This window comes from Heptranchias perlo, unplaced genomic scaffold (genome assembly GCF_035084215.1).
Source record: "Heptranchias perlo isolate sHepPer1 unplaced genomic scaffold, sHepPer1.hap1 HAP1_SCAFFOLD_1378, whole genome shotgun sequence".
Classification (NCBI taxonomy): Eukaryota; Metazoa; Chordata; class Chondrichthyes; order Hexanchiformes; family Hexanchidae; genus Heptranchias; species Heptranchias perlo.
This window is the reverse complement of record NW_027138622.1, coordinates 1-25,430: the sequence shown is the minus strand read 5'-3', so window position 1 is coordinate 25,430 and position 25,430 is coordinate 1. Positions and strand designations below refer to the sequence as shown.

Below are 25,430 nucleotides of genomic sequence, written 5' to 3'. Positions count from 1 at the left end.
CCCAGGGGCCTGTGTCTGGGCCCTGTCTGCCCAGGGCCTGTGTCTGGGCCCTGTCTGCCCAGGGACCTGTGTCTGGGCCCTGTCTGCCCAGGGCCTGTGTCTGGGTCCTGTCTGCCCAGGGCCTGTGTCTGGGTCCTGTCTGCCCAGGGCCTGTGTCTGGGTCCTGTCTGCCCAGGGGCCTGTGTCTGGGCCCTGTCTGCCCAGGGACCTGTGTCTGGGCCCTGTCTGCCCAGGGGCCTGTGTCTGGGCCCTGTCTGCCCAGGGGCCTGTGTCTGGGCCCTGTCTGCCCAGGGACCTGTGTCTGGGCCCTGTCTGCCCAGGGGCCTGTGTCTGGGCCCTGTCTGCCCAGGGGCCTGTGTCTGGGTCCTGTCTGCCCAGGGCCTGTGTCTGGGTCCTGTCTGCCCAGGGCCTGTGTCTGGGCCCTGTCTGCCCAGGGGCCTGTGTCTGGGCCCTGTCTGCCCAGGGGCCTGTGTCTGGGTCCTGTCTGCCCAGGGCCTGTGTCTGGGTCCTGTCTGCCCAGGGGCCTGTGTCTGGGCCCTGTCTGCCCAGGGGCCTGTGTCTGGGTCCTGTCTGCCCAGGGGCCTGTGTCTGGGCCCTGTCTGCCCAGGGCCTGTGTCTGGGCCCTGTCTGCCCAGGGGCCTGTGCCCAGGGCCTGTGTCTGGGTCGCTCACTCTCACTCACCTTTCCCTTGTGCTCCCTCATCTCCAGGCCCTTCAGGTCTCGAATCTGTTCGGCCGCAGCAAACACGAACTCTCTCAACCCCTTCACAGCATAAATGTGCAGAATCCTGGAATGGGAAACGGCGGAAGTGTGAACAAACCCAGGGATCAGGTCCACTCCACACATCTCAGCCCAGCCCACTCGTGTATGCGGTGTGCATGTGTGCTGTATGTATGTGTCCATATCTCTGTGTGTCTCTGTGTGTCTCTGTGTGTCTCTGTCTCTGTGTGTCTCTGTGTGTCTCTGTCTCTGTGCGTCTGTGTGCGTCTCTGTCTCTGTGTGTCTCTGTGTGTCTCTGTCTCTGTGTGTCTCTGTGCGTCTCTGTCTCTGTGTGTCTCTGTGTGTCTCTGTCTCTGTGTGTCTGTGTGTGTCTCTGTCTCTGTGTGTCTCTGTGTGTCTCTGTCTCTGTGTGTCTCTGTGTGTCTCTGTCTCTGTGTGTCTCTGTCTCTGTGTGTCTGTGTGTGTCTCTGTCTCTGTGTGTCTCTGTCTCTGTGTGTCTCTGTGTGTCTCTGTCTCTGTGTGTCTGTGTGTGTCTCTGTGTGTCTCTGTCTCTGTGTGTCTCTGTGTGTCTCTGTCTCTGTGTGTCTCTGTCTCTGTGTGTCTCTGTCTCTGTATGTCTCTGTGTGTCTCTGTCTCTGTGTGTCTCTGTCTCTGTGTGTCTCTGTGTGTCTCTGTCTCTGTGTGTCTCTGTCTCTGTGTGTCTCTGTCTCTGTATGTCTGTGTGTCTCTGTCTCTGTGTGTCTCTGTGTGTCTCTGTCTCTGTGTGTCTCTGTCTCTGTATGTCTCTGTGTGTCTCTGTCTCTGTGTGTCTCTGTCTCTGTGTGTCTCTGTCTCTGTGTGTCTCTGTGTGTCTCTGTCTCTGTGTGTCTCTGTCTCTGTGTGTCTCTGTGTGTCTCTGTCTCTGTGTGTCTCTCTGTGTCTCTGTCTCTGTGTGTCTCTGTGTCTGTGTGTCTCTGTGTCTGTGTGTGTCTCTGTGTCTGTGTGTCTCTGTGTGTCTCTGTGTCTGTGTGTCTCTGTGTCTCTGTGTGTCTCTGTGTCTGTGTGTCTCTGTGGGTGTGTGTCTCTGTGTGTCTCTGTCTCTGTGTGTCTCTGTGTGTCTCTGTCTCTGTGTGTCTCTGTGTGTGTGTGTCTGTGTGTGTGTGTGTCTGTGTGTGTCTGTGTGTGTGTGTGTCTCTGTGGGTGTGTGTCTCTGTCTCTGTGTGTCTCTGTGTGTCTCTGTCTCTGTGTGTCTCTGTGTGTCTCTGTCTCTGTGTGTCTCTGTGTGTCTCTGTGTCTGTGTGTCTCTGTGTGTCTCTGTCTCTGTGTGTCTCTGTGTGTCTCTGCAAAAAAAAGTGCAGGGGGATTCTTATAAAAAAAATTGTTAGTATTGGGCAAAAATGGTGCAGTGATTATTTAATATACAGAAAATTATTTTTATAGTCTGTCTGTGTGTGTCTGTATGTGTGTGTCTGTGAGTGTGTCTCTGTGTGTGTGAGTGTGTGTGTCTGTGTGTCTCTGTGTGTGTGAGTGTGTGTGTCTGTGAGTGTGTGTGTGTCTGTGAGTGAGTGTGTGTGTGTGTCTCTGTGTCTGTGTGTGTGTGTCTGTGTCTCTGTGTGTGTCTGTGTCTCTGTGTCTGAGTGTCTCTGTGTGTGTGTCTCTGTGTCTGTGTGTGTCTGTCTGTGTCTGTGTGTGTGTCTGTGTGTGTGTGTCTCTGTGTGTGTGTGTGTGTGTGTCTGTGTGTGTGTGTCTGTGTGTGTGTCTGTGTGTGTCTGTGTGTGTGTGTGTCTGTGTGTGTGTGTGTGTGTCTGTGTGTGTGTATCTCTGTGTGTGTCTGTGTGTGTGTGTGTCTGTGTGTGTGTGTGTGTGTGTGTGTCTGTGTGTGTGTGTGTGTGTGTGTCTGTCTGTGTGTGTGTCTGTGTGTGTGTGTGTGTGTCTGTGTGTGTGTGTGTGTGTGTGTGTGTGTGTGTCTGTGTCTCTGTCTGTGTGTGTGTGTCTGTGTCTCTGTCTGTGTGTGTGTGTGTGTGTGTCTGTGTCTCTGTGTGCGTGTGTGTCTGTGTCTCTGTGTGTGTGTGTGTCTGTGTCTCTGTGTGTGTGTGTGTCTGTGTCTCTGTGTGTGTCTGTGTCTGTGTCTGTTTTCACTCCCAGCTCCTCCTTGCTATTTAAAGTTGACCTACGTGTCCCCATCACCATCCCGCTGCAGCAGTTCACTGATCTCCATACTCTGGATGGTTCTCCGAGCCTCCTCCAGTTGTGAGGGTATTATGGGCTGTGGGGTGGGGGTGGAGTTGTGGTACGGGGTTGGCTGGACCTCTTGCTGGGCACAGGCTGGGCCTGAGCCGGCTCCCGACAATGGCCAGTGCTGGACATCGGTCTGAGGGGCCTCGAACAGGCTTGGACCTGAGCCTGGCCTCATCGCCTGGAGTGAACAAACAGAACCAGGTTAGACTTGGTCCAGAGATTTCTGACCTCAGTCCACACTCACAGGTTAGCAAGAAAGATATTTACAGGAACTGACTGAAGTCCAATCCCATCCTTTATTTATAGATCACCCCACTGTCCCACCATCTCCCCAAACCCCCCATCCCCCGACCCACCATCTCCCCAAATCCCCCATCCCCCGACCCACCATCTCCCCAAATCCCCCATCCCCCGACCCACCGTCTCCCCAAATCCCCCATCCCCCGACCCACCGTCTCCCCAAATCCCCCATCCCCCGACCCACCTTCTCCCCAAATCCCCCATCCCCGACCCACCGTCTCCCCAAATCCCCCATCCCCCGACCCACCATCTCCCCAAATCCCCCATCCCCCGACCCACCGTCTCCCCAAATCCCCCATCCCCCGACCCACCATCTCCCCAAATCCCCCATCCCCCGACCCACCGTCTCCCCAAATCCCCCATCCCCCGACCCACCGTCTCCCCAAATCCCCCATCCCCCGACCCACCATCTCCCCAAATCCCCCATCCCCCGACCCACCCTCCCACCATGTCCCCCATCCCCCGACCCACCGTCTCTCCAAATCCCCCATCCCCCGACCCACCCTCCCACCATCTCCCCCATCCCCCGACCCACCGTCTCCCCAAATCCCCCATCCCCCGACCCACCATCTCCCCAAATCCCCCATCCCCCGACCCACCATCTCCCCAAATCCCCCATCCCCCGACCCACCGTCTCCCCAAATCCCCCATCCCACCCTCCCACCGTCTCCCTAAATCCCCCATCCCCCGACCCACCGTCTTCCCAAATCCCCCACCCCACCCTCCCACCTTCTCCCCAAATCCCCCACCCCACTGTCCCACCTTTTCCCTGAATCCCCTAACCCCATCATCCCATGGAACAGGAGGAGGCCATTCAGCCCCTCAAGCCTGTTCCGCCGTTCAATAAGATCTGTATCTTAACCCCATTTACCCGCCTTGGTTCTGTAACCCTTAATCCCCTCACCCAACAAAAATCCATCAATCTCAGTTTTGAAATTTCCAATTGACCCCCGGCCTCCACAGCTTTTTGAGGGAGTTCCAGATTCCCACTCCCCTTTGTGTGAGGAAGTGCTTCCCGACATCACCCCTGAACGGCCTGGCTCTAATTTTAAGGTTCTGCCCCCTTGTTCTGGACTCCCCCCACCAGAGGAAATAGTTTCTCTATATCGACCCTATCGAATCCTTTAATCATCTCAAACCCCTCGATTAGATCACCCCTTAATCTTCTACACTCGAGGGAATTCAAGCCCAGACCATCTCCAGTCTTTGGTGATAAAATTCCCCCAACTCCCTTTCCTTACTCACGACTCCCTCGGGTTTACCTCGAGTCCCCTGGGGTTTGAGCCCTTCCCACAGGGAATAATTTACCCCCATTGACTTGGTCAAATTCGTGTCAGAGTCCTGGAATCTTTAATTATTTCACCTGAAAATCTCTTTTCAAAAGAGAACCAACCTGAATTCTACAATCTTTCGTCAGCAAGTTAACTGCTGATACCGGGTGTGACCTTCTCCTTGTGACTGGGGACCAGAGCTCCAGGAGCGAGACCTTGGCCATTGCTCTGATCAGACTGGGTCTCTCTGCTCAGTACCACATGGGTTGGAGCATTCATCGAGGGAGAGGCCTTACAAAAACAACAACTCCCATTTATCCAGCACCTTTAACGCAGTAAAACGTCCCAAGGCGCTTCACAGGAGCGTAAATCAGACAGAATTTGAGACCGAGCCACATGAGGAGATATTAGGACAGGTGACCAAAAGCTTGGTCAAAGAGGGAGGTTTTAAGAAGCGTCTTAAAGGAGGAGGGAGAGAGGGGGAGAGGTTTAGGGAGGGAATTCCAGAGCTCAGGGCCCAGGCAGCTGAAGGCACGGCCGCCAATGGTGGAGCGATGGGAATCGGGGGATGGACAAGAGGCCAGAATTGGAGGAGCGCAGAGATCTCGGAGGGTTGGAGGGGCTGGAGGAGGTTACAGAGATAGGGAGGGGGGTGAGGGCCATGGAGGGATTTGAACACGAGGATGAGAATTTTTAAATCAAGGCATCGCTGGACCGGGAGCCGATGTAGGTCAGCGAGCACAGGGGGTGATGGGAGAACGGGACTCGGTGCAAGTCTTAAAACCAATGGCCAAGTCTTCCCCTCCTCTATCGCAGCTCTGACCACAGAGAATCGTACTGACAGTTAAAAGTACACTTTAACCCAGGTCATCCTGGTGGACAGGGGTCAACCCTCGAATTCACAAACTCCAAGGCCGGGGGGAAACTCAACGCCCCCACACCCCCAAACCCCCAAACCCCCGCACCCAGACACCCCCACAGCTCGAGAGGGAAGATCACAGCTAAGGTCACAGTGTGGAAAGGTCACGGTGTGGAAAGGTCACATTGGGCTGAGGTCAGGCCTCTCTTGGGCGATGACAGCTTCAGCTGATGGTAAAGATGACACCACACAGGAGAGCTGGAGGTCGGAGGGCGGAGACGGAATATTGGAGACCGGAGAAAGGAGATCGGAGGCTGGAGGCCGGGGTTCGGAGGCTGGAGATTGGAGATTGGAGATTGGAGGCTGGAGGCTGGAGATTGGAGATTGGAGATTGGAGGCTGGAGATTGGAGATTGGAGATTGGAGGCTGGAGGCTGGAGGCTGGAGACTGGAGATTGGAGGCTGGAGATTGGAGATTGGAGATTGGAGGCTGGAGGCTGGAGGCTGGAGGCTGGAGATTGGAGATTGGAGATTGGAGATTGGAGATTGGAGATTGGAGATTGGAGATTGGAGATTGGAGGCTGGAGATTGGAGGCTGGAGATTGGATATTGGAGATTGGAGATTGGAGATTGGAGGCTGGAGATTGGAGGCTGGAGATTGGAGATTGGAGGCTGGAGATTGGAGATTGGAGGCTGGAGATTGGAGGCTGGAGATTGGAGGCTGGAGATTGGAGATTGGAGGCTGGAGATTGGAGATTGGAGATTGGAGGCTGGTGATTGGAGGCTGGAGATTGGAGGCTGGAGATTGGAGATTGGAGGCTGGAGATTGGAGATTGGAGATTGGAGGCTGGAGATTGGAGGCTGGAGATTGGAGATTGGAGGCTGGAGATTGGAGATTGGAGGCTGGAGATTGGAGGCTGGAGATTGGAGGCTGGAGATTGGAGATTGGAGGCTGGAGATTGGAGATTGGAGATTGGAGGCTGGTGATTGGAGGCTGGAGATTGGAGGCTGGAGATTGGAGATTGGAGGCTGGAGATTGGAGATTGGAGATTGGAGGCTGGAGATTGGAGGCTGGAGATTGGAGATTGGAGGCTGGAGATTGGAGGCTGGAGATTGGAGGCTGCAGATTGGAGATTGGAGATTGGAGATTGGAGATTGGAGATTGGAGATTGGAGGCTGGAGATTGGAGATTGGAGGCTGGAGATTGGAGATTGGAGATTGGAGGCTGGAGATTGGAGGCTGGAGATTGGAGATTGGAGGCTGGAGATTGGAGGCTGGAGATTGGAGGCTGCAGATTGGAGATTGGAGATTGGAGATTGGAGATTGGAGGCTGGAGATTGGAGATTGGAGATTGGAGATTGGAGATTGGAGAATGGAGGCTGCAGATTGGAGATTGGAGATTGGAGATTGGAGATTGGAGATTGGAGATTGGAGGCTGGAGATTGGAGATTGGAGGCTGGAGGCCAAAAGCTGGGCGTACGAGAGTGAAAAGACCAAAAGGTGTATCTGCAGCCAAGAGCAGTGAGTCAACTGACGTATCGGCTCACACTCTGACCCTCGACCCCTCACCTGGTGCCCTGCTCCCTGACTCTCGACCCCTCACCAGGTGCGCTGCTCCCTGACTCTTGACCCCTGACCTGGTGCCCTGCTCTCTGAGCCTCGTGATTTTGCAATTACATTAGAATGATTTTGAAATGATGAAGGAACTCACCAGGAAGGAGGGGAGGTGTTGATGGGGATATGGGGCCGCAGGCTCACTGCATGGGGCAGCGAATCCATATGACTGGTACATACTTGTAGTGTTGAAGGGACTGACATGGTCACTGGGCGTGAACTCGTTCGGTAGCCCATAGCAACATGACTCAGGGGATATTATGGACTGGGACACATCAGTGTGCCAGGAGGGGTAAGTTGGATGGTAAATGGGACCTGCAACATCCCCCGTGTCCGAAAAATTAAACCGATCTGCAACACAAAGAAAGGAAGTGGATTAATGTTCAGAGACTGGAATATACAGAATAACAGATACCCGGGAGTGAGTTACAGGCCGGAATCTAATCGAGGTGTTCGGGGGGTTTATATATAGAATAACAGATACCCGGGAGTGAGTTACAGACTCGAATCTAATCGAGGGGTTCGGGGGGTTTATATATTGAATAACAGATACCCGGGAGTGAGTTACAGACTGGAATCTAATCGAGGGGTTCGCGGGGTTTATATATAGAATAACAGATACCCGGGAGTGAGTTACAGACTGGAATCTAATCGAGGGGTTCGGGGGGTTTATATATAGAATAACAGATACCCGGGAGTGAGTTACAGACTGGAATCTAATCGAGGGGTTCGGGGGGTTTATATATAGAATAACAGATACCCGGGAGTGAGTTACAGACTGGAATCTAATCGAGGAGTTCGCGGGGTTTATATATAGAATAACAGATACCCGGGAGTGAGTGACAGACTGGAATCTAATCGAGGGGTTCGGGGGGTTTATATGGAGAATAACAGATACCCGGGAGTGAGTTACAGACTCGAATCTAATCGAGGGGTTCGGGGGGTTTATATATAGAATAACAGATACCCGGGAGTGAGTTACAGACTCGAATCTAATCGAGGGGTTCGGGGGGTTTATATATAGAATAACAGATACCCGGGAGTGAGTTACAGACTGGAATCTAATCGAGGGGTTCGGGGGGGTTTATATATAGAATAAAAGATACCCGGGAGTGAGTTACAGACTGGAATCTAATCGAGGGGTTCGGGGGGTTTATATATAGAATAACAGATACCCGGGAGTGAGTTACAGACTGGAATCTAATCGAGGGGTTCGGGGGGTTTATATATAGAATAACATATACCTGGGAGTGAGTTACAGACAGGAATCTAATCGAGGGGTTCGGGGGGTTTATATATAGAATAACAGATACCCGGGAGTGAGTTACAGACTGGAATCTAATCGAGGGGTTCGGGGGGTTTATATATAGAATAACAGATACCCGGGAGTGAGTTACAGACTGGAATCTAATCGAGGGGTTCAGGGGGTTTATATATAGAATAACAGATACCCGGGAGTGAGTTACAGGCTGGAATCTAATCGAGGGGTTCGGGGGGTTTATATACAGAATAACAGATACCCGGGAGTGAGTTACAGACTGGAATCTAATCGAGGGGTTCGGGGGGTTTATATACAGAATAACAGATACCCGGGAGTGAGTTACAGGCTGGAATCTAATCGAGGGGTTCGGGGGGTTTATATATAGAACAACAGATACCCGGGAGTGAGTTACAGGCTGGAATCTAATCGAGGGGTTCGGGGGGGTTTATATATAGAATAACAGATACCCGGGAGTGAGTGACAGACTGGAATCTAATCGAGGGGTTCGGGGGGTTTATATATAGAATAACAGATACCCGGGAGTGAGTTACAGACTGGAATCTAATCGAGGGGTTCGGGGGGTTTATATATAGAATAACAGATACCCGGGAGTGAGTTACAGACTGTGAATCTAATCGAGGGGTTCGCGGGGTTTATATAGAGAATAACAGATACCCGGGAGTGAGTAACAGGCTGGAATCTAATCAAGGGGTTCGGGGGGTTTATATATTGAATAACAGATACCCGGGAGTGAGTTACAGACTGGAATCTAATCGAGGGGTTCGGGGGGTTTATATATAGAATAACAGATACCCGGGAGTGAGTTACAGGCTGGAAGCTAATCGAGGGGTTCGGGGGGTTTATATACAGAATAACAGATGCCCGGGAGTGAGTTACAGACTGGAATCTAATCGAGGGGTTCGGGGGGTTTATATATTGAATAACAGATACCCGGGAGTGAGTTACAGGCTGGAATCTAATCGAGGGGTTCGGGGGGTTTATATATAGAATAACAGATACCCGAGAGTGAGTTACAGACTCGAATCTAATCGAGGGGTCCGGGGGAGTTTATATACAGAATAACAGATACCCGGGAGTGAGTTACAGACTCGAATCTAATCGAGGGGTTCGGGTTGGTTTATATATAGAATAACAGATACCCGGGAGTGAGTTACAGACAGGAATCTAATCGAGGGGTTCGGGGGGTTTATATATAGAATAACAGATATCCGGGAGTGAGTTACAGACTTTGAATCTAATCGAGGGGTTCGGGGGGTTTATATATCGAAAAACAGATACCCGGGAGTGAGTTACAGACTGGAATCTAATCGAGGGGTTCGGGGGCTTTATATATCGAATAACAGATACCCGGGAGTGAGTTACAGACTGGAATCTAATCGAGGGGTTCGGGGGGTTTATATATTGAATAACAGATACCCGGGAGTGAGTTACAGACTGGAATCTAATCGAGGGGTTCGGGGGGTTTATATATTGAATAACAGATACCCGGGAGTGAGTTACAGACTTTGAATCTAATCGAGGGGTTCGGGGGGTTTATATATCGAAAAACAGATACCCGGGAGTGAGTTACAGACTGGAATCTAATCGAGGGGTTCGGGGTTGGTTTATATATCGAATAACAGATACCCGGGAGTGAGTTACAGACTGGAATCTAATCGAGGGGTTCGGGGGGTTTATATATGGAATAACAGATACCCGGGAGTGAGTTACAGACAGGAATCTAATCGAGGGGTTCGGGGGGTTTACATATAGAATAACAGATACCCGGGAGTGAGTTACAGACTTTGAATCTAATCGAGGGATTCGGGGGGTTTATATATAGAATAACAGATACCCGGGAGTGAGTTACAGACTTTGAATCTAATCGAGGGGTTCGGTGGGTTTATATATAGAATAACAGATACCCGGGAGTGAGTTACAGACTGGAATCTAATCGAGGGGTTCGGGGGGGTTATATATAGAATAACAGATACCCGGGAGTGTGTTACAGAGTGGAATCTAATCGAGGGGTTCGGGGGGGTTATATATAGAATAACAGATACCCCGGGAGTGAGTTACAGACTGGAATCTAATCGAGGGGTTCGGTGGGTTTATATATAGAATAACAGATACCCGGGAGTGAGTTACAGGCTGGAATCTAATCGAGGGGTTCGGGGGGTTTATATATAGAATAACAGATACCCGGGAGTGAGTTACAGGCTGGAATCTAATCGAGGGGTTCGCGGGGTTTATATATAGAATAATAGATACCCGGGAGTGAGTTACAGACTGGAATCTAATCGAGGGGTTCGGGGGGATTATATATAGAATAACAGATACCCGGGAGTGAGTTACAGGCTGGAATCTAATCGAGGGGTTCAGGGGGTTTTTATATCGAATAACAGATACCCGGGAGTGAGTTCCAGACTGGAATCTAATCGAGGGGTTCGGGGGGTTTATATATAGAATAACAGATACCCGGGAGTGAGTTACAGAGTGGAATCTAATCGAGGGGTTCGGGGGGGTTATATATAGAATAACAGATACCCGGGAGTGAGTTACAGGCTGGAATCTAATCGAGGGGTTCGGTGGGTTTATATATAGAATAACAGATACCCGGGAGTGAGTTACAGACTGGAATCTAATCGAGGGGTTTGGGGGGTTTATATACAGAATAACAGATACCCGGGAGTGAGTTACAGGCTGGAATCTAATCGAGGGGTTCGGGGGGTTTATATATAGAATAACAGATACCCGGGAGTGAGTTACAGACTGGAATCTAATCGAGGGGTTCGGTGGGTTTATATATAGAATAACAGATACCCGGGAGTGAGTTACAGGCTGGAATCTAATCGAGGAGTTCGGGGGGTTTATATATAGAATAACAGATACCCGGGAGTGAGTTACAGGCTGGAATCTAATCGAGGGGTTCGGGGGGTTTATATATAGAATAATAGATACCCGGGAGTGAGTTACAGACTGGAATCTAATCGAGGGGTTCGGGGGGTTTATATATAGAATAACAGATACCCGGGAGTGAGTTACAGACTCGAATCTAATCGAGGGGTTCAGGGGGTTTATATATCGAATAACAGATACCCGGGAGTGAGTTACAGACTGGAATCTAATCGAGGGGTTCGGGGGGTTTATATATAGAATAACAGATACCCGGGAGTGAGTTACAGGCTGGAATCTAATCGAGGGGTTCGCGGGGTTTATATATAGAATAATAGATACCCGGGAGTGAGTTACAGACTGGAATCTAATCGAGGGGTTCGGGGGGATTATATATAGAATAACAGATACCCGGGAGTGAGTTACAGGCTGGAATCTAATCGAGGGGTTCAGGGGGTTTATATATCGAATAACAGATACCCGGGAGTGAGTTCCAGACTGGAATCTAATCGAGGGGTTCGGGGGGTTTATATATAGAATAACAGATACCCGGGAGTGAGTTACAGACAGGAATCTAATCGAGGGGTTCGGGGGGTTTATATATAGAATAACAGATATCCGGGAGTGAGTTACAGACTTTGAATCTAATCGAGGGGTTCGGGGGGTTTATATATCGAATAACAGATACCCGGGAGTGAGTTACAGACTGGAATCTAATCGAGGGGTTCGGGGGGTTTATATATAGAATAACAGATACCCGGGAGTGAGTTACAGACAGGAATCTAATCGAGGGGTTCGGGGGGTTTATATATAGAATAACAGATATCCGGGAGTGAGTTACAGACTTTGAATCTAATCGAGGGGTTCGGGGGGTTATATATAGAATAACAGATACCCGGGAGTGTGTTACAGAGTGGAATCTAATCGAGGGGTTCGGGGGGGTTATATATAGAATAACAGATACCCGGGAGTGAGTTACAGGCTGGAATCTAATCGAGGGGTTCGGGGGGTTTATATATAGAATAACAGATACCCGGGAGTGAGTTACAGACTGGAATCTAATCGAGGGGTTTGGGGGGTTAATATACAGAATAACAGATACCCGGGAGTGAGTTACAGGCTGGAATCTAATCGAGGGGTTCGGGGGGTTTATATATAGAATAACAGATACCCGGGAGTGAGTTACAGACTGGAATCTAATCGAGGGGTTCGGTGGGTTTATATATAGAATAACAGATACCCGGGAGTGAGTTACAGGCTGGAATCTAATCGAGGAGTTCGGGGGGTTTATATATAGAATAACAGATACCCGGCAGTGAGTTTCAGGCTGGAATCTAATCGAGGGGTTCGGGGGTTTTATATATAGAATAATAGATACCCGGGAGTGAGTTACAGACTGGAATCTAATCGAGGGGTTCGGGGGGTTTATATATAGAATAACAGATACCCGGGAGTGAGTTTCAGGCTGGAATCTAATCGAGGGGTTCAGGGGGTTTATATATCGAATAACAGATACCCGGGAGTGAGTTACAGACTGGAATCTAATCGAGGGGTTCGGGGGGTTTATATATAGAATAACAGATACCCGGGAGTGAGTTACAGGCTGGAATCTAATCGAGGGGTTCGGGGGGTTTATATATCGAATAACAGATACCTGGGAGTGAGTTACAGACTGGAATCTAATCGAGGGGTTCGGGGGGGTTTATATATAGAATAACAGATACCCGGGAGTGAGTTACAGGCTGGAATCTAATCGAGGGGTTCGGGGGGTTTATATATAGAATAACAGATACCCGGGAGTGAGTTACAGACTGGAATCTAATCGAGGGGTTCGGGGGGTTTATATATAGAATAACAGATACCCGGGAGTGAGTTACAGACTGGAATCTAATCGAGGGGTTCGGGGGGTTTATATATCGAATAACAGATACCCGGGAGTGAGTTACAGGCTGGAATCTAATCGAGGGGTTCGGGGTTGGTTTATATATCGAATAACAGATACCCGGGAGTGAGTTACAGACTGGAATCTAATCGAGGGGTTCGGGGGGTTTATATATGGAATAACAGATACCCGGGAGTGAGTTACAGACAGGAATCTAATCGAGGGGTTCGGGGGGTTTACATACAGAATAACAGATACCCGGGAGTGAGTTACAGACTGGAATCTAATCGAGGGGTTCGGGGGGGTTATATATAGAATAACAGATACCCGGGAGTGAGTTACAGGCTGGAATCTAATCGAGGGGTTCGGGGGGTTTATATATAGAATAACAGATACCCGGGAGTGAGTTACAGGCTGGAATCTAATCGAGGGGTTCAGGGGGTTTATATATCGAATAACAGATACCCGGGAGTGAGTTCCAGACTGGAATCTAATCGAGGGGTTCGGGGGGTTTATATATAGAATAACAGATACCCGGGAGTGAGTTACAGAGTGGAATCTAATCGAGGGGTTCGGGGGGGTTATATATAGAATAACAGATACCCGGGAGTGAGTTACAGGCTGGAATCTAATCGAGGGGTTCGGGGGGTTTATATATAGAATAACAGATACCCGGGAGTGAGTTACAGACTGGAATCTAATCGAGGGGTTTGGGGGGTTTATATACAGAATAACAGATACCCGGGAGTGAGTTACAGGCTGGAATCTAATCGAGGGGTTCGGGGGGTTTATATATAGAATAACAGATACCCGGGAGTGAGTTACAGACTGGAATCTAATCGAGGGGTTTGGGGGGTTTATATACAGAATAACAGATACCCGGGAGTGAGTTACAGGCTGGAATCTAATCGAGGGGTTCGGGGGGTTTATATATAGAATAACAGATACCCGGGAGTGAGTTACAGACTGGAATCTAATCGAGGGGTTCGGTGGGTTTATATACAGAATAACAGATACCCGGGAGTGAGTTACAGACTGGAATCTAATCGAGGGGTTCGGGGGGTTTATATACAGAATAACAGATACCCGGGAGTGAGTTACAGGCTGGAATCTAATCGAGGGGTTCGGGGGGTTTATATATAGAACAACAGATACCCGGGAGTGAGTTACAGGCTGGAATCTAATCGAGGGGTTCGGGGGGGTTTATATATAGAATAACAGATACCCGGGAGTGAGTTACAGACTGGAATCTAATCGAGGGGTTCGGGCGGTTTATATATAGAATAACAGATACCCGGGAGTGAGTGACAGACTGGAATCTAATCGAGGGGTTCGGGGGGTTTATATATAGAATAACAGATACCCGGGAGTGAGTTACAGACTGGAATCTAATCGAGGGGTTCGGGGGGTTTATATATAGAATAACAGATACCCGGGAGTGAGTTACAGACTGTGAATCTAATCGAGGGGTTCGCGGGGTTTATATAGAGAATAACAGATACCCGGGAGTGAGTAACAGGCTGGAATCTAATCAAGGGGTTCGGGGGGTTTATATATTGAATAACAGATACCCGGGAGTGAGTTACAGACTGGAATCTAATCGAGGGGTTCGGGGGGTTTATATATAGAATAACAGATACCCGGGAGTGAGTTACAGGCTGGAAGCTAATCGAGGGGTTCGGGGGGTTTATATACAGAATAACAGATGCCCGGGAGTGAGTTACAGACTGGAATCTAATCGAGGGGTTCGGGGGGTTTATATATTGAATAACAGATACCCGGGAGTGAGTTGCAGGCTGGAATCTAATCGAGGGGTTCGGGGGGTTTATATATAGAATAACAGATACCCGAGAGTGAGTTACAGACTCGAATCTAATCGAGGGGTCCGGGGGAGTTTATATACAGAATAACAGATACCCGGGAGTGAGTTACAGACTCGAATCTAATCGAGGGGTTCGGGTTGGTTTATATATAGAATAACAGATACCCGGGAGTGAGTTACAGACAGGAATCTAATCGAGGGGTTCGGGGGGTTTATATATAGAATAACAGATATCCGGGAGTGAGTTACAGACTTTGAATCTAATCGAGGGGTTCGGGGGGTTTATATATCGAAAAACAGATACCCGGGAGTGAGTTACAGGCTGGAATCTAATCGAGGGGTTCGGGGGCTTTATATATCGAATAACAGATACCCGGGAGTGAGTTACAGACTGGAATCTAATCGAGGGGTTCGGGGGGTTTATATATTGAATAACAGATACCCGGGAGTGAGTTACAGACTGGAATCTAATCGAGGGGTTCGGGGGGTTTATATATTGAATAACAGATACCCGGGAGTGAGTTACAGACTTTGAATCTAATCGAGGGGTTCGGGGGGTTTATATATCGAAAAACAGATACCCGGGAGTGAGTTACAGACTGGAATCTAATCGAGGGGTTCGGGGTTGGTTTATATATCGAATAACAGATACCCGGGAGTGAGTTACAGACTGGAATCTAATCGAGGGGTTCGGGGGGTTTATATATGGAATAACAGATACCCGGGAGTGAGTTACAGACAGGAATCTAATCGAGGGGTTCGGGGGGTTTACATATAGAATAACAGATACCCGGGAGTGAGTTACAGACTTTGAATCTAATCGAGGGATTCGGGGGGTTTATATATAGAATAACAGATACCCGGGAGTGAGTTACAGACTTTGAATCTAATCGAGGGGTTCGGTGGGTTTATATATAGAATAACAGATACCCGGGAGTGAGTTACAGACTGGAATCTAATCGAGGGGTTCGGGGGGGTTATATATAGAATAACAGATACCCGGGAGTGTGTTACAGAGTGGAATCTAATCGAGGGGTTCGGGGGGGTTATATATAGAATAACAGATACCCCGGGAGTGAGTTACAGACTGGAATCTAATCGAGGGGTTCGGTGGGTTTATATATAGAATAACAGATACCCGGGAGTGAGTTACAGGCTGGAATCTAATCGAGGGGTTCGGGGGGTTTATATATAGAATAACAGATACCCGGGAGTGAGTTACAGGCTGGAATCTAATCGAGGGGTTCGCGGGGTTTATATATAGAATAATAGATACCCGGGAGTGAGTTACAGACTGGAATCTAATCGAGGGGTTCGGGGGGATTATATATAGAATAACAGATACCCGGGAGTGAGTTACAGGCTGGAATCTAATCGAGGGGTTCAGGGGGTTTTTATATCGAATAACAGATACCCGGGAGTGAGTTCCAGACTGGAATCTAATCGAGGGGTTCGGGGGGTTTATATATAGAATAACAGATACCCGGGAGTGAGTTACAGAGTGGAATCTAATCGAGGGGTTCGGGGGGGTTATATATAGAATAACAGATACCCGGGAGTGAGTTACAGGCTGGAATCTAATCGAGGGGTTCGGTGGGTTTATATATAGAATAACAGATACCCGGGAGTGAGTTACAGACTGGAATCTAATCGAGGGGTTTGGGGGGTTTATATACAGAATAACAGATACCCGGGAGTGAGTTACAGGCTGGAATCTAATCGAGGGGTTCGGGGGGTTTATATATAGAATAACAGATACCCGGGAGTGAGTTACAGACTGGAATCTAATCGAGGGGTTCGGTGGGTTTATATATAGAATAACAGATACCCGGGAGTGAGTTACAGGCTGGAATCTAATCGAGGAGTTCGGGGGGTTTATATATAGAATAACAGATACCCGGGAGTGAGTTACAGGCTGGAATCTAATCGAGGGGTTCGGGGGGTTTATATATAGAATAATAGATACCCGGGAGTGAGTTACAGACTGGAATCTAATCGAGGGGTTCGGGGGGTTTATATATAGAATAACAGATACCCGGGAGTGAGTTACAGACTCGAATCTAATCGAGGGGTTCAGGGGGTTTATATATCGAATAACAGATACCCGGGAGTGAGTTACAGACTGGAATCTAATCGAGGGGTTCGGGGGGTTTATATATAGAATAACAGATACCCGGGAGTGAGTTACAGGCTGGAATCTAATCGAGGGGTTCGCGGGGTTTATATATAGAATAATAGATACCCGGGAGTGAGTTACAGACTGGAATCTAATCGAGGGGTTCGGGGGGATTATATATAGAATAACAGATACCCGGGAGTGAGTTACAGGCTGGAATCTAATCGAGGGGTTCAGGGGGTTTATATATCGAATAACAGATACCCGGGAGTGAGTTCCAGACTGGAATCTAATCGAGGGGTTCGGGGGGTTTATATATAGAATAACAGATACCCGGGAGTGAGTTACAGACAGGAATCTAATCGAGGGGTTCGGGGGGTTTATATATAGAATAACAGATATCCGGGAGTGAGTTACAGACTTTGAATCTAATCGAGGGGTTCGGGGGGTTTATATATCGAATAACAGATACCCGGGAGTGAGTTACAGACTGGAATCTAATCGAGGGGTTCGGGGGGTTTATATATAGAATAACAGATACCCGGGAGTGAGTTACAGACAGGAATCTAATCGAGGGGTTCGGGGGGTTTATATATAGAATAACAGATATCCGGGAGTGAGTTACAGACTTTGAATCTAATCGAGGGGTTCGGGGGGTTATATATAGAATAACAGATACCCGGGAGTGTGTTACAGAGTGGAATCTAATCGAGGGTTTCGGGGGGGTTATATATAGAATAACAGATACCCGGGAGTGAGTTACAGGCTGGAATCTAATCGAGGGGTTCGGGGGGTTTATATATAGAATAACAGATACCCGGGAGTGAGTTACAGACTGGAATCTAATCGAGGGGTTTGGGGGGTTAATATACAGAATAACAGATACCCGGGAGTGAGTTACAGGCTGGAATCTAATCGAGGGGTTCGGGGGGTTTATATATAGAATAACAGATACCCGGGAGTGAGTTACAGACTGGAATCTAATCGAGGGGTTCGGTGGGTTTATATATAGAATAACAGATACCCGGGAGTGAGTTACAGGCTGGAATCTAATCGAGGAGTTCGGGGGGTTTATATATAGAATAACAGATACCCGGGAGTGAGTTTCAGGCTGGAATCTAATCGAGGGGTTCGGGGGTTTTATATATAGAATAATAGATACCCGGGAGTGAGTTACAGACTGGAATCTAATCGAGGGGTTCGGGGGGTTTATATATAGAATAACAGATACCCGGGAGTGAGTTTCAGGCTGGAATCTAATCGAGGGGTTCAGGGGGTTTATATATCGAATAACAGATACCCGGGAGTGAGTTACAGACTGGAATCTAATCGAGGGGTTCGGGGGGTTTATATATAGAATAACAGATACCCGGGAGTGAGTTACAGGCTGGAATCTAATCGAGGGGTTCGGGGGGTTTATATATCGAATAACAGATACCTGGGAGTGAGTTACAGACTGGAATCTAATCGAGGGGTTCGGGGGGGTTTATATATAGAATAACAGATACCCGGGAGTGAGTTACAGGCTGGAATCTAATCGAGGGGTTCGGGGGGTTTATATATAGAATAACAGATACCCGGGAGTGAGTTCCAGACTGGAATCTAATCGAGGGGTTCGGGGGGTTTATATATAGAATAACAGATACCCGGGAGTGAGTTACAGACTGGAATCTAATCGAGGGGTTCGGGGGGTTTATATATCGAATAACAGATACCCGGGAGTGAGTTACAGGCTGGAATCTAATCGAGGGGTTCGGGGTTGGTTTATATATCGAATAACAGATACCCGGGAGTGAGTTACAGACTGGAATCTAATCGAGGGGTTCGGGGGGTTTATATATGGAATAACAGATACCCGGGAGTGAGTTACAGACAGGAATCTAATCGAGGGGTTCGGGGGGTTTACATATAGAATAACAGATACCCGGGAGTGAGTTACAGACTGGAATCTAATCGAGGGGTTCGGGGGGGTTATATATAGAATAACAGATACCCGGGAGTGAGTTCCAGGCTGGAATCTAATCGAGGGGTTCGGGGGGTTTATATATAGAATAACAGATACCCGGGAGTGAGTTACAGGCTGGAATCTAATCGAGGGGTTCAGGGGGTTTATATATCGAATAACAGATACCCGGGAGTGAGTTCCAGACTGGAATCTAATCGAGGGGTTCGGGGGGTTTATATATAGAATAACAGATACCCGGGAGTGAGTTACAGAGTGGAATCTAATCGAGGGGTTCGGGGGGGTTATATATAGAATAACAGATACCCGGGAGTGAGTTACAGGCTGGAATCTAATCGAGGGGTTCGGGGGGTTTATATATAGAATAACAGATACCCGGGAGTGAGTTACAGACTGGAATCTAATCGAGGGGTTTGGGGGGTTTATATACAGAATAACAGATACCCGGGAGTGAGTTACAGGCTGGAATCTAATCGAGGGGTTCGGGGGGTTTATATATAGAATAACAGATACCCGGGAGTGAGTTACAGACTGGAATCTAATCGAGGGGTTCGGTGGGTTTATATATAGAATAACAGTTACCCGGGAGTGAGTTACAGGCTGGAATCTAATCGAGGAGTTCGGGGGGTTTATATATAGAATAACAGATACCCGGGAGTGAGTTACAGGCTGGAATCTAATCGAGGGGTTCGGGGGGTTTATATATAGAATAATAGATACCCGGGAGTGAGTTACAGACTGGAATCTAATCGAGGGGTTCGGGGGGTTTATATATAGAATAACAGATACCCGGGAGTGAGTTACAGACTCGAATCTAATCGAGGGGTTCAGGGGGTTTATATATCGAATAACAGATACCCGGGAGTGAGTTACAGACTGGAATCTAATCGAGGGGTTCGGGGGGTTTATATATAGAATAACAGATACCCGGGAGTGAGTTACAGGCTGGAATCTAATCGAGGGGTTCGCGGGGTTTATATATAGAATAATAGATACCCGGGAGTGAGTTACAGACTGGAATCTAATCGAGGGGTTCGGGGGGATTATATATAGAATAACAGATACCCGGGAGTGAGTTACAGGCTGGAATCTAATCGAGGGGTTCAGGGGGTTTATATATCGAATAACAGATACCCGGGAGTGAGTTCCAGACTGGAATCTAATCGAGGGGTTCGGGGGGTTTATATATAGAATAACAGATACCCGGGAGTGAGTTACAGACAGGAATCTAATCGAGGGGTTCGGGGGGTTTATATATAGAATAACAGATATCCGGGAGTGAGTTACAGACTTTGAATCTAATCGAGGGGTTCGGGGGGTTTATATATCGAATAACAGATACCCGGGAGTGAGTTACAGACTGGAATCTAATCGAGGTGTTCGGGGGGTTTATATATAGAATAACAGATACCCGGGAGTGAGTTACAGACAGGAATCTAATCGAGGGGTTCGGGGGGTTTATATATAGAATAACAGATATCCGGGAGTGAGTTACAGACTTTGAATCTAATCGAGGGGTTCGGGGGGTTATATATAGAATAACAGATACCCGGGAGTGTGTTACAGAGTGGAATCTAATCGAGGGGTTCGGGGGGGTTATATATAGAATAACAGATACCCGGGAGTGAGTTACAGGCTGGAATCTAATCGAGGGGTTCGGGGGGTTTATATATAGAATAACAGATACCCGGGAGTGAGTTACAGACTGGAATCTAATCGAGGGGTTTGGGGGGTTTATATACAGAATAACAGATACCCGGGAGTGAGTTACAGGCTGGAATCTAATCGAGGGGTTCGGGGGGTTTATATATAGAATAACAGATACCCGGGAGTGAGTTACAGACTGGAATCTAATCGAGGGGTTCGGGGGGTTTATATATAGAATAACAGATACCCGGGAGTGAGTTTCAGGCTGGAATCTAATCGAGGGGTTCGGGGGTTTTATATATAGAATAATAGATACCCGGGAGTGAGTTACAGACTGGAATCTAATCGAGGGGTTCGGGGGGTTTATATATAGAATAACAGATACCCGGGAGTGAGTTACAGGCTGGAATCTAATCGAGGGGTTCAGGGGGTTTATATATCGAATAACAGATACCCGGGAGTGAGTTACAGACTGGAATCTAATCGAGGGGTTCGGGGGGTTTATATATCGAATAACAGATACCTGGGAGTGAGTTACAGACTGGAATCTAATCGAGGGGTTCGGGGGGGTTTATATATAGAATAACAGATACCCGGGAGTGAGTTACAGGCTGGAATCTAATCGAGGGGTTCGGGGGGTTTATATATAGAATAACAGATACCCGGGAGTGAGTTACAGGCTGGAATCTAATCGAGGGGTTCAGGGGGTTTATATATCGAATAACAGATACCCGGGAGTGAGTTACAGACTGGAATCTAATCAAGGGGTTCGGGGGGTTTATATATAGAATAACAGATACCCGGGAGTGAGTTACAGGCTGGAATCTAATCGAGGGGTTCGGGGTGTTTATATATCGAATAACAGATACCTGGGAGTGAGTTACAGACTGGAATCTAATCGAGGGGTTCGGGGGGGTTTATATATAGAATAACAGATACCCGGGAGTGAGTTACAGGCTGGAATCTAATCGCGGGGTTCGGGGGGTTTATATACAGAATAACAGATACCCGGGAGTGAGTTACAGACTGGAATCTAATCGAGGGGTTCGGGGGGTTTATATATAGAATAACAGATACCCGGGAGTGAGTTACAGACTGGAATCTAATCGAGGGGTTCGGGGGGTTTATATATAGAATAACAGATACCCGGGAGTGAGTTACAGACTGGAATCTAATCGAGGGGTTCGGGGGGTTTATATATAGAATAACAGATACCCGGGAGTGAGTTACAGACTGGAATCTAATCGAGGGGTTCGGGGGGTTTATATATCGAATAACAGATACCCGGGAGTGAGTTACAGAGTGGAATCTAATCGAGGGGTTCGGGGGGTTTATATATAGAATAACAGATACCCGGGAGTGAGTTACAGACTGGAATCTAATCGAGGGGTTCGGGGGGTTTATATATAGAATAACAGATACCCGGGAGTGAGTTACAGGCTGGAATCTAATCGAGGGGTTCGGGGGGTTTATATATAGAATAACAGATACCCGGGAGTGAGTTACAGGCTGGAATCTAATCGAGGGGTTCGGGGGGTTTATATATAGAATAACAGATACCCGGGAGTGAGTTACAGACTGGAATCTAATCGAGGGGTTCGGGGGGGTTTATATATAGAATAACAGATACCCGGGAGTGAGTTACAGACTGGAATCTAATCGAGGGGTTCGGGGGGTTTATATATAGAATAACAGATACCCGGGAGTGAGTTCCAGACTGGAATCTAATCGAGGGGTTCGGGGGGGTTATATATAGAATAATAGATACCCGGGAGTGAGTTACAGACTGGAATCTAATCGAGGGGTTCGGGGGGTTTATATATAGAATAACAGATACCCGGGAGTGAGTTACAGACTGGAATCTAATCGAGGGGTTCGGGGGAGTTTATATATTGAATAACAGATACCCGGGAGTGAGTTACAGACTGGAATCTAATCGAGGGGTTCGGGGCGGGTGATAGTAACACTTACCTGTCTGGTGGGAAGGGCCTTTTGGTGATGCCTGGAAATATAACAATAAATGAATAAATTGATTGAGCATGGTAAACACGGACAATGCTAATCTTTAGTTCAGGTGACTCACCCAACCATCTCTTTCCCTCAGTCTCACTTTCCTGCGACAATCTGAATCCCAAACTTGGTTTTATTGACTCCAACTCTCCAACTTCCCTCTTCCACTCTCGTCTTTCCAACCTCACCTGGTGCTCTGCTCCCTGACCCTCGACCCCTCACCTGGTGCTCTGCTCCCTGACCCTCGACCCCTCATTTGGTTCCCTGCTCCCTGACCCTCGACCCCTCACCTGGTGCCCTGCTCCCTGACCCTCAACCCCTCACCTGGAGGCTCAATGATGAGTTTTAAAAGGGTTTTATGGAGGAGCAGCGAGAGCTGGTCAGGATATTGGGGACCTGCAGCTCAGCATTTTTCGGATTTTCTCTGGAATGCCAGAATCTGCCCTCGTCATTCCTCTGATCTGTAAACACCACATCCCTCACATGGCACAGGTCTGCTGGGACTTCTCTGCTCTTTGCTCTCTGGTGACTCCAGCCCACTGCCGATGAGCTATTCCTTCCTGTGGGTGTGAATCACAGGAGCTTCCTTGATTGAGGACATAATGAACCCCTGTGGATAAAAGGGAACAGATCTCTCCCTCACTGTACATATTCCCAATGGACCAAACCTCTTCCCATTCACTCCTGCTGTACACAATCCCAATGGACCAAACCCCTTCCCATTCACACCCGCTGGACACAATCCCAATGGACCGAACCCCTTCCCATTCACTCCCACCATACACAATCCCAATGGACCAAACCCCTTCCCATTCACTCCCGCTGGACACAATCCCAATGGACCAAACCCCTTTCCATTCACTCCCACCATACACAATCCCAATGGACCAAACCCCTTCCCATTCACCCCCGCTGTACACAATCCCAATGGACCAAACCCCTTCCCATTCACCCCCACTGGACACAATCCCAATGGACCAAACCCCTTGCCATTCACCCCCGCTGTACACAATCCCAATGGACCAAACCCCTTTCCATTCACTCCAATAAACCATAGAGCGCAGACATTCTATAATGGCGGCACTCACCGCAGCGCTCGAGTTCCCTCCACATCTCCTCTGCTGTTCGAGCAGTTCCCTCACGGTGGGTCGAGTGTTTTGCTGATGTGGCTTCTCTTTTGGAGCTTTGACAGGAAACGAATGTAAGAAAGCAGCAGACAACAAATGAAGCGTCCAACCCTAATCCTGACCCTAACCCTAACCCTAATCCTGACCCTAACCCTAACCCTAATCCTGACCCTAACCCTAACCCTAATCCTGACCCTAACCCTAACCCTAATCCTGACCCTAACCCTAACCCTAACCCTAACCCTAATCCATACCCTAACCCTAACCCTAACCCTAATCCTGACCCTAACCCTAACCCTAATCCTGACCCTAACCCTAACCCTAATCCTGACCCTAACCCTAATCCTGACCCTAACCCTAACCCTAATCCTGACCCTAACCCTAACCCTAATCCTGACCCTAACCCTAATCCTAACCTTAACCCTAACCCTAATCCTGACCCTAACCCTAACCCTAATCCTGACCCTAACCCTAACCCTAAACCTAATCCATACCCTAACCCTAACCCTAACCCTAATCCTGACCCTAACCCTAACCCTAATCCTGACCCTAACCCTAACCCTAACCCTAATCCTGACCCTAACCCTAACCCTAATCCTGACACTTACCCTAATCCTGACCCTTACCCTAACCCTAACCCTAATCCTGACACTTACCCTAATCCTGACCCTAACCCTAACCCTAACCCTAATCCTGACCCTTACCCTAATCCTAACCCTAACCCTAACCCTAATCCTGACCCTAACCCTAACCCTAATCCTGACACTTACCCTAATCCTGACCCTAACCCTAACCCTAATCCTAACCCTAACCCTAACCCTAATCCTGACCCTAACCCTAATCCTGACACTTACCCTAATCCTGACCCTTACCCTAATCCTAATCCTCACCCTAACCCTAATCCTGACACTTACCCTAATCCTGACCCTAACCCTAACCCTAATCCTGAACCTTACCCTAATCCTAATCCTAACCCTAACCCGAATGCTGACCCTAACCCTAACCCTAATCCTGACCCTTACCCTAATCCTAACCCTAACCCTAATGCTGACCCTAACCCTAACCCTAATCCTGACACTTACCCTAATCCTGACCCTTACCCTAATCCTAACCCTAACCCTAACCCTAATGCTGACCCTAACCCTAATCCTGACCCTTACCCTAATCCTAACCCTAACCCTAACCCTAATGCTGACCCTAACCCTAACCCTAATCCTGACCCTTACCCTAATCCTAACCCTAACCCTAACCCTAATCCTGACCCTTACCCTAACCCTAACCCTAATCCTGACACTTACCCTAATCCTGACCCTAACCCTAACCCTAATCCTGACCCTTACCCTAATCCTAACCCTAACCCTAACCCTAATGCTGACCCTAACCCTAACCCTAATCCTGACCCTTACCCTAATCCTGACCCTTACCCTAATCCTAACCCTAATCCTAACAGGATGTGGAGATGCCGGTGATGGACTGGGGTTGACAATTGTAAACAATTTTACACCAAGTTATAGTCCAGCAATTTTATTCCACAACATTCACCTGAGGAAGGAGGAAGCCTCCGAAAGCTTGTGAATTCAAAATAAAATTGCTAATCCTAACACTAACTCTACCCCCAGACTATAATCCTGACCCTAACTCTATCCCCAGACCCCAATCCTGACCCGAACTCTACCCCCAGACCCCAATCCTGACCCTAACTCTACCCCCAGACCCTAATCCTGACA

General features: G+C 48.5%; 1 protein-coding gene across 1 annotated transcript in view; it reads right to left on the bottom strand.

Annotated features, from left to right (window-relative positions):
• Positions 1 to 23,759, bottom strand: part of LOC137308699 (NF-kappa-B inhibitor delta-like) — a gene marked incomplete at its 5' end in the record, with an annotated part of 37,296 nt that extends 13,537 nt beyond the window's left edge. Inside the window, 5 exon segments of the mRNA XM_067977261.1 lie at positions 682 to 787; positions 2,874 to 3,115; positions 7,078 to 7,331; positions 22,538 to 22,568; positions 23,665 to 23,759. Of these exon segments, the coding sequence (XP_067833362.1) occupies positions 682 to 787; positions 2,874 to 3,115; positions 7,078 to 7,331; positions 22,538 to 22,568; positions 23,665 to 23,759 (728 nt within the window).
• Between the last annotated feature and the right edge of the window lie 1,671 nt (positions 23,760 to 25,430).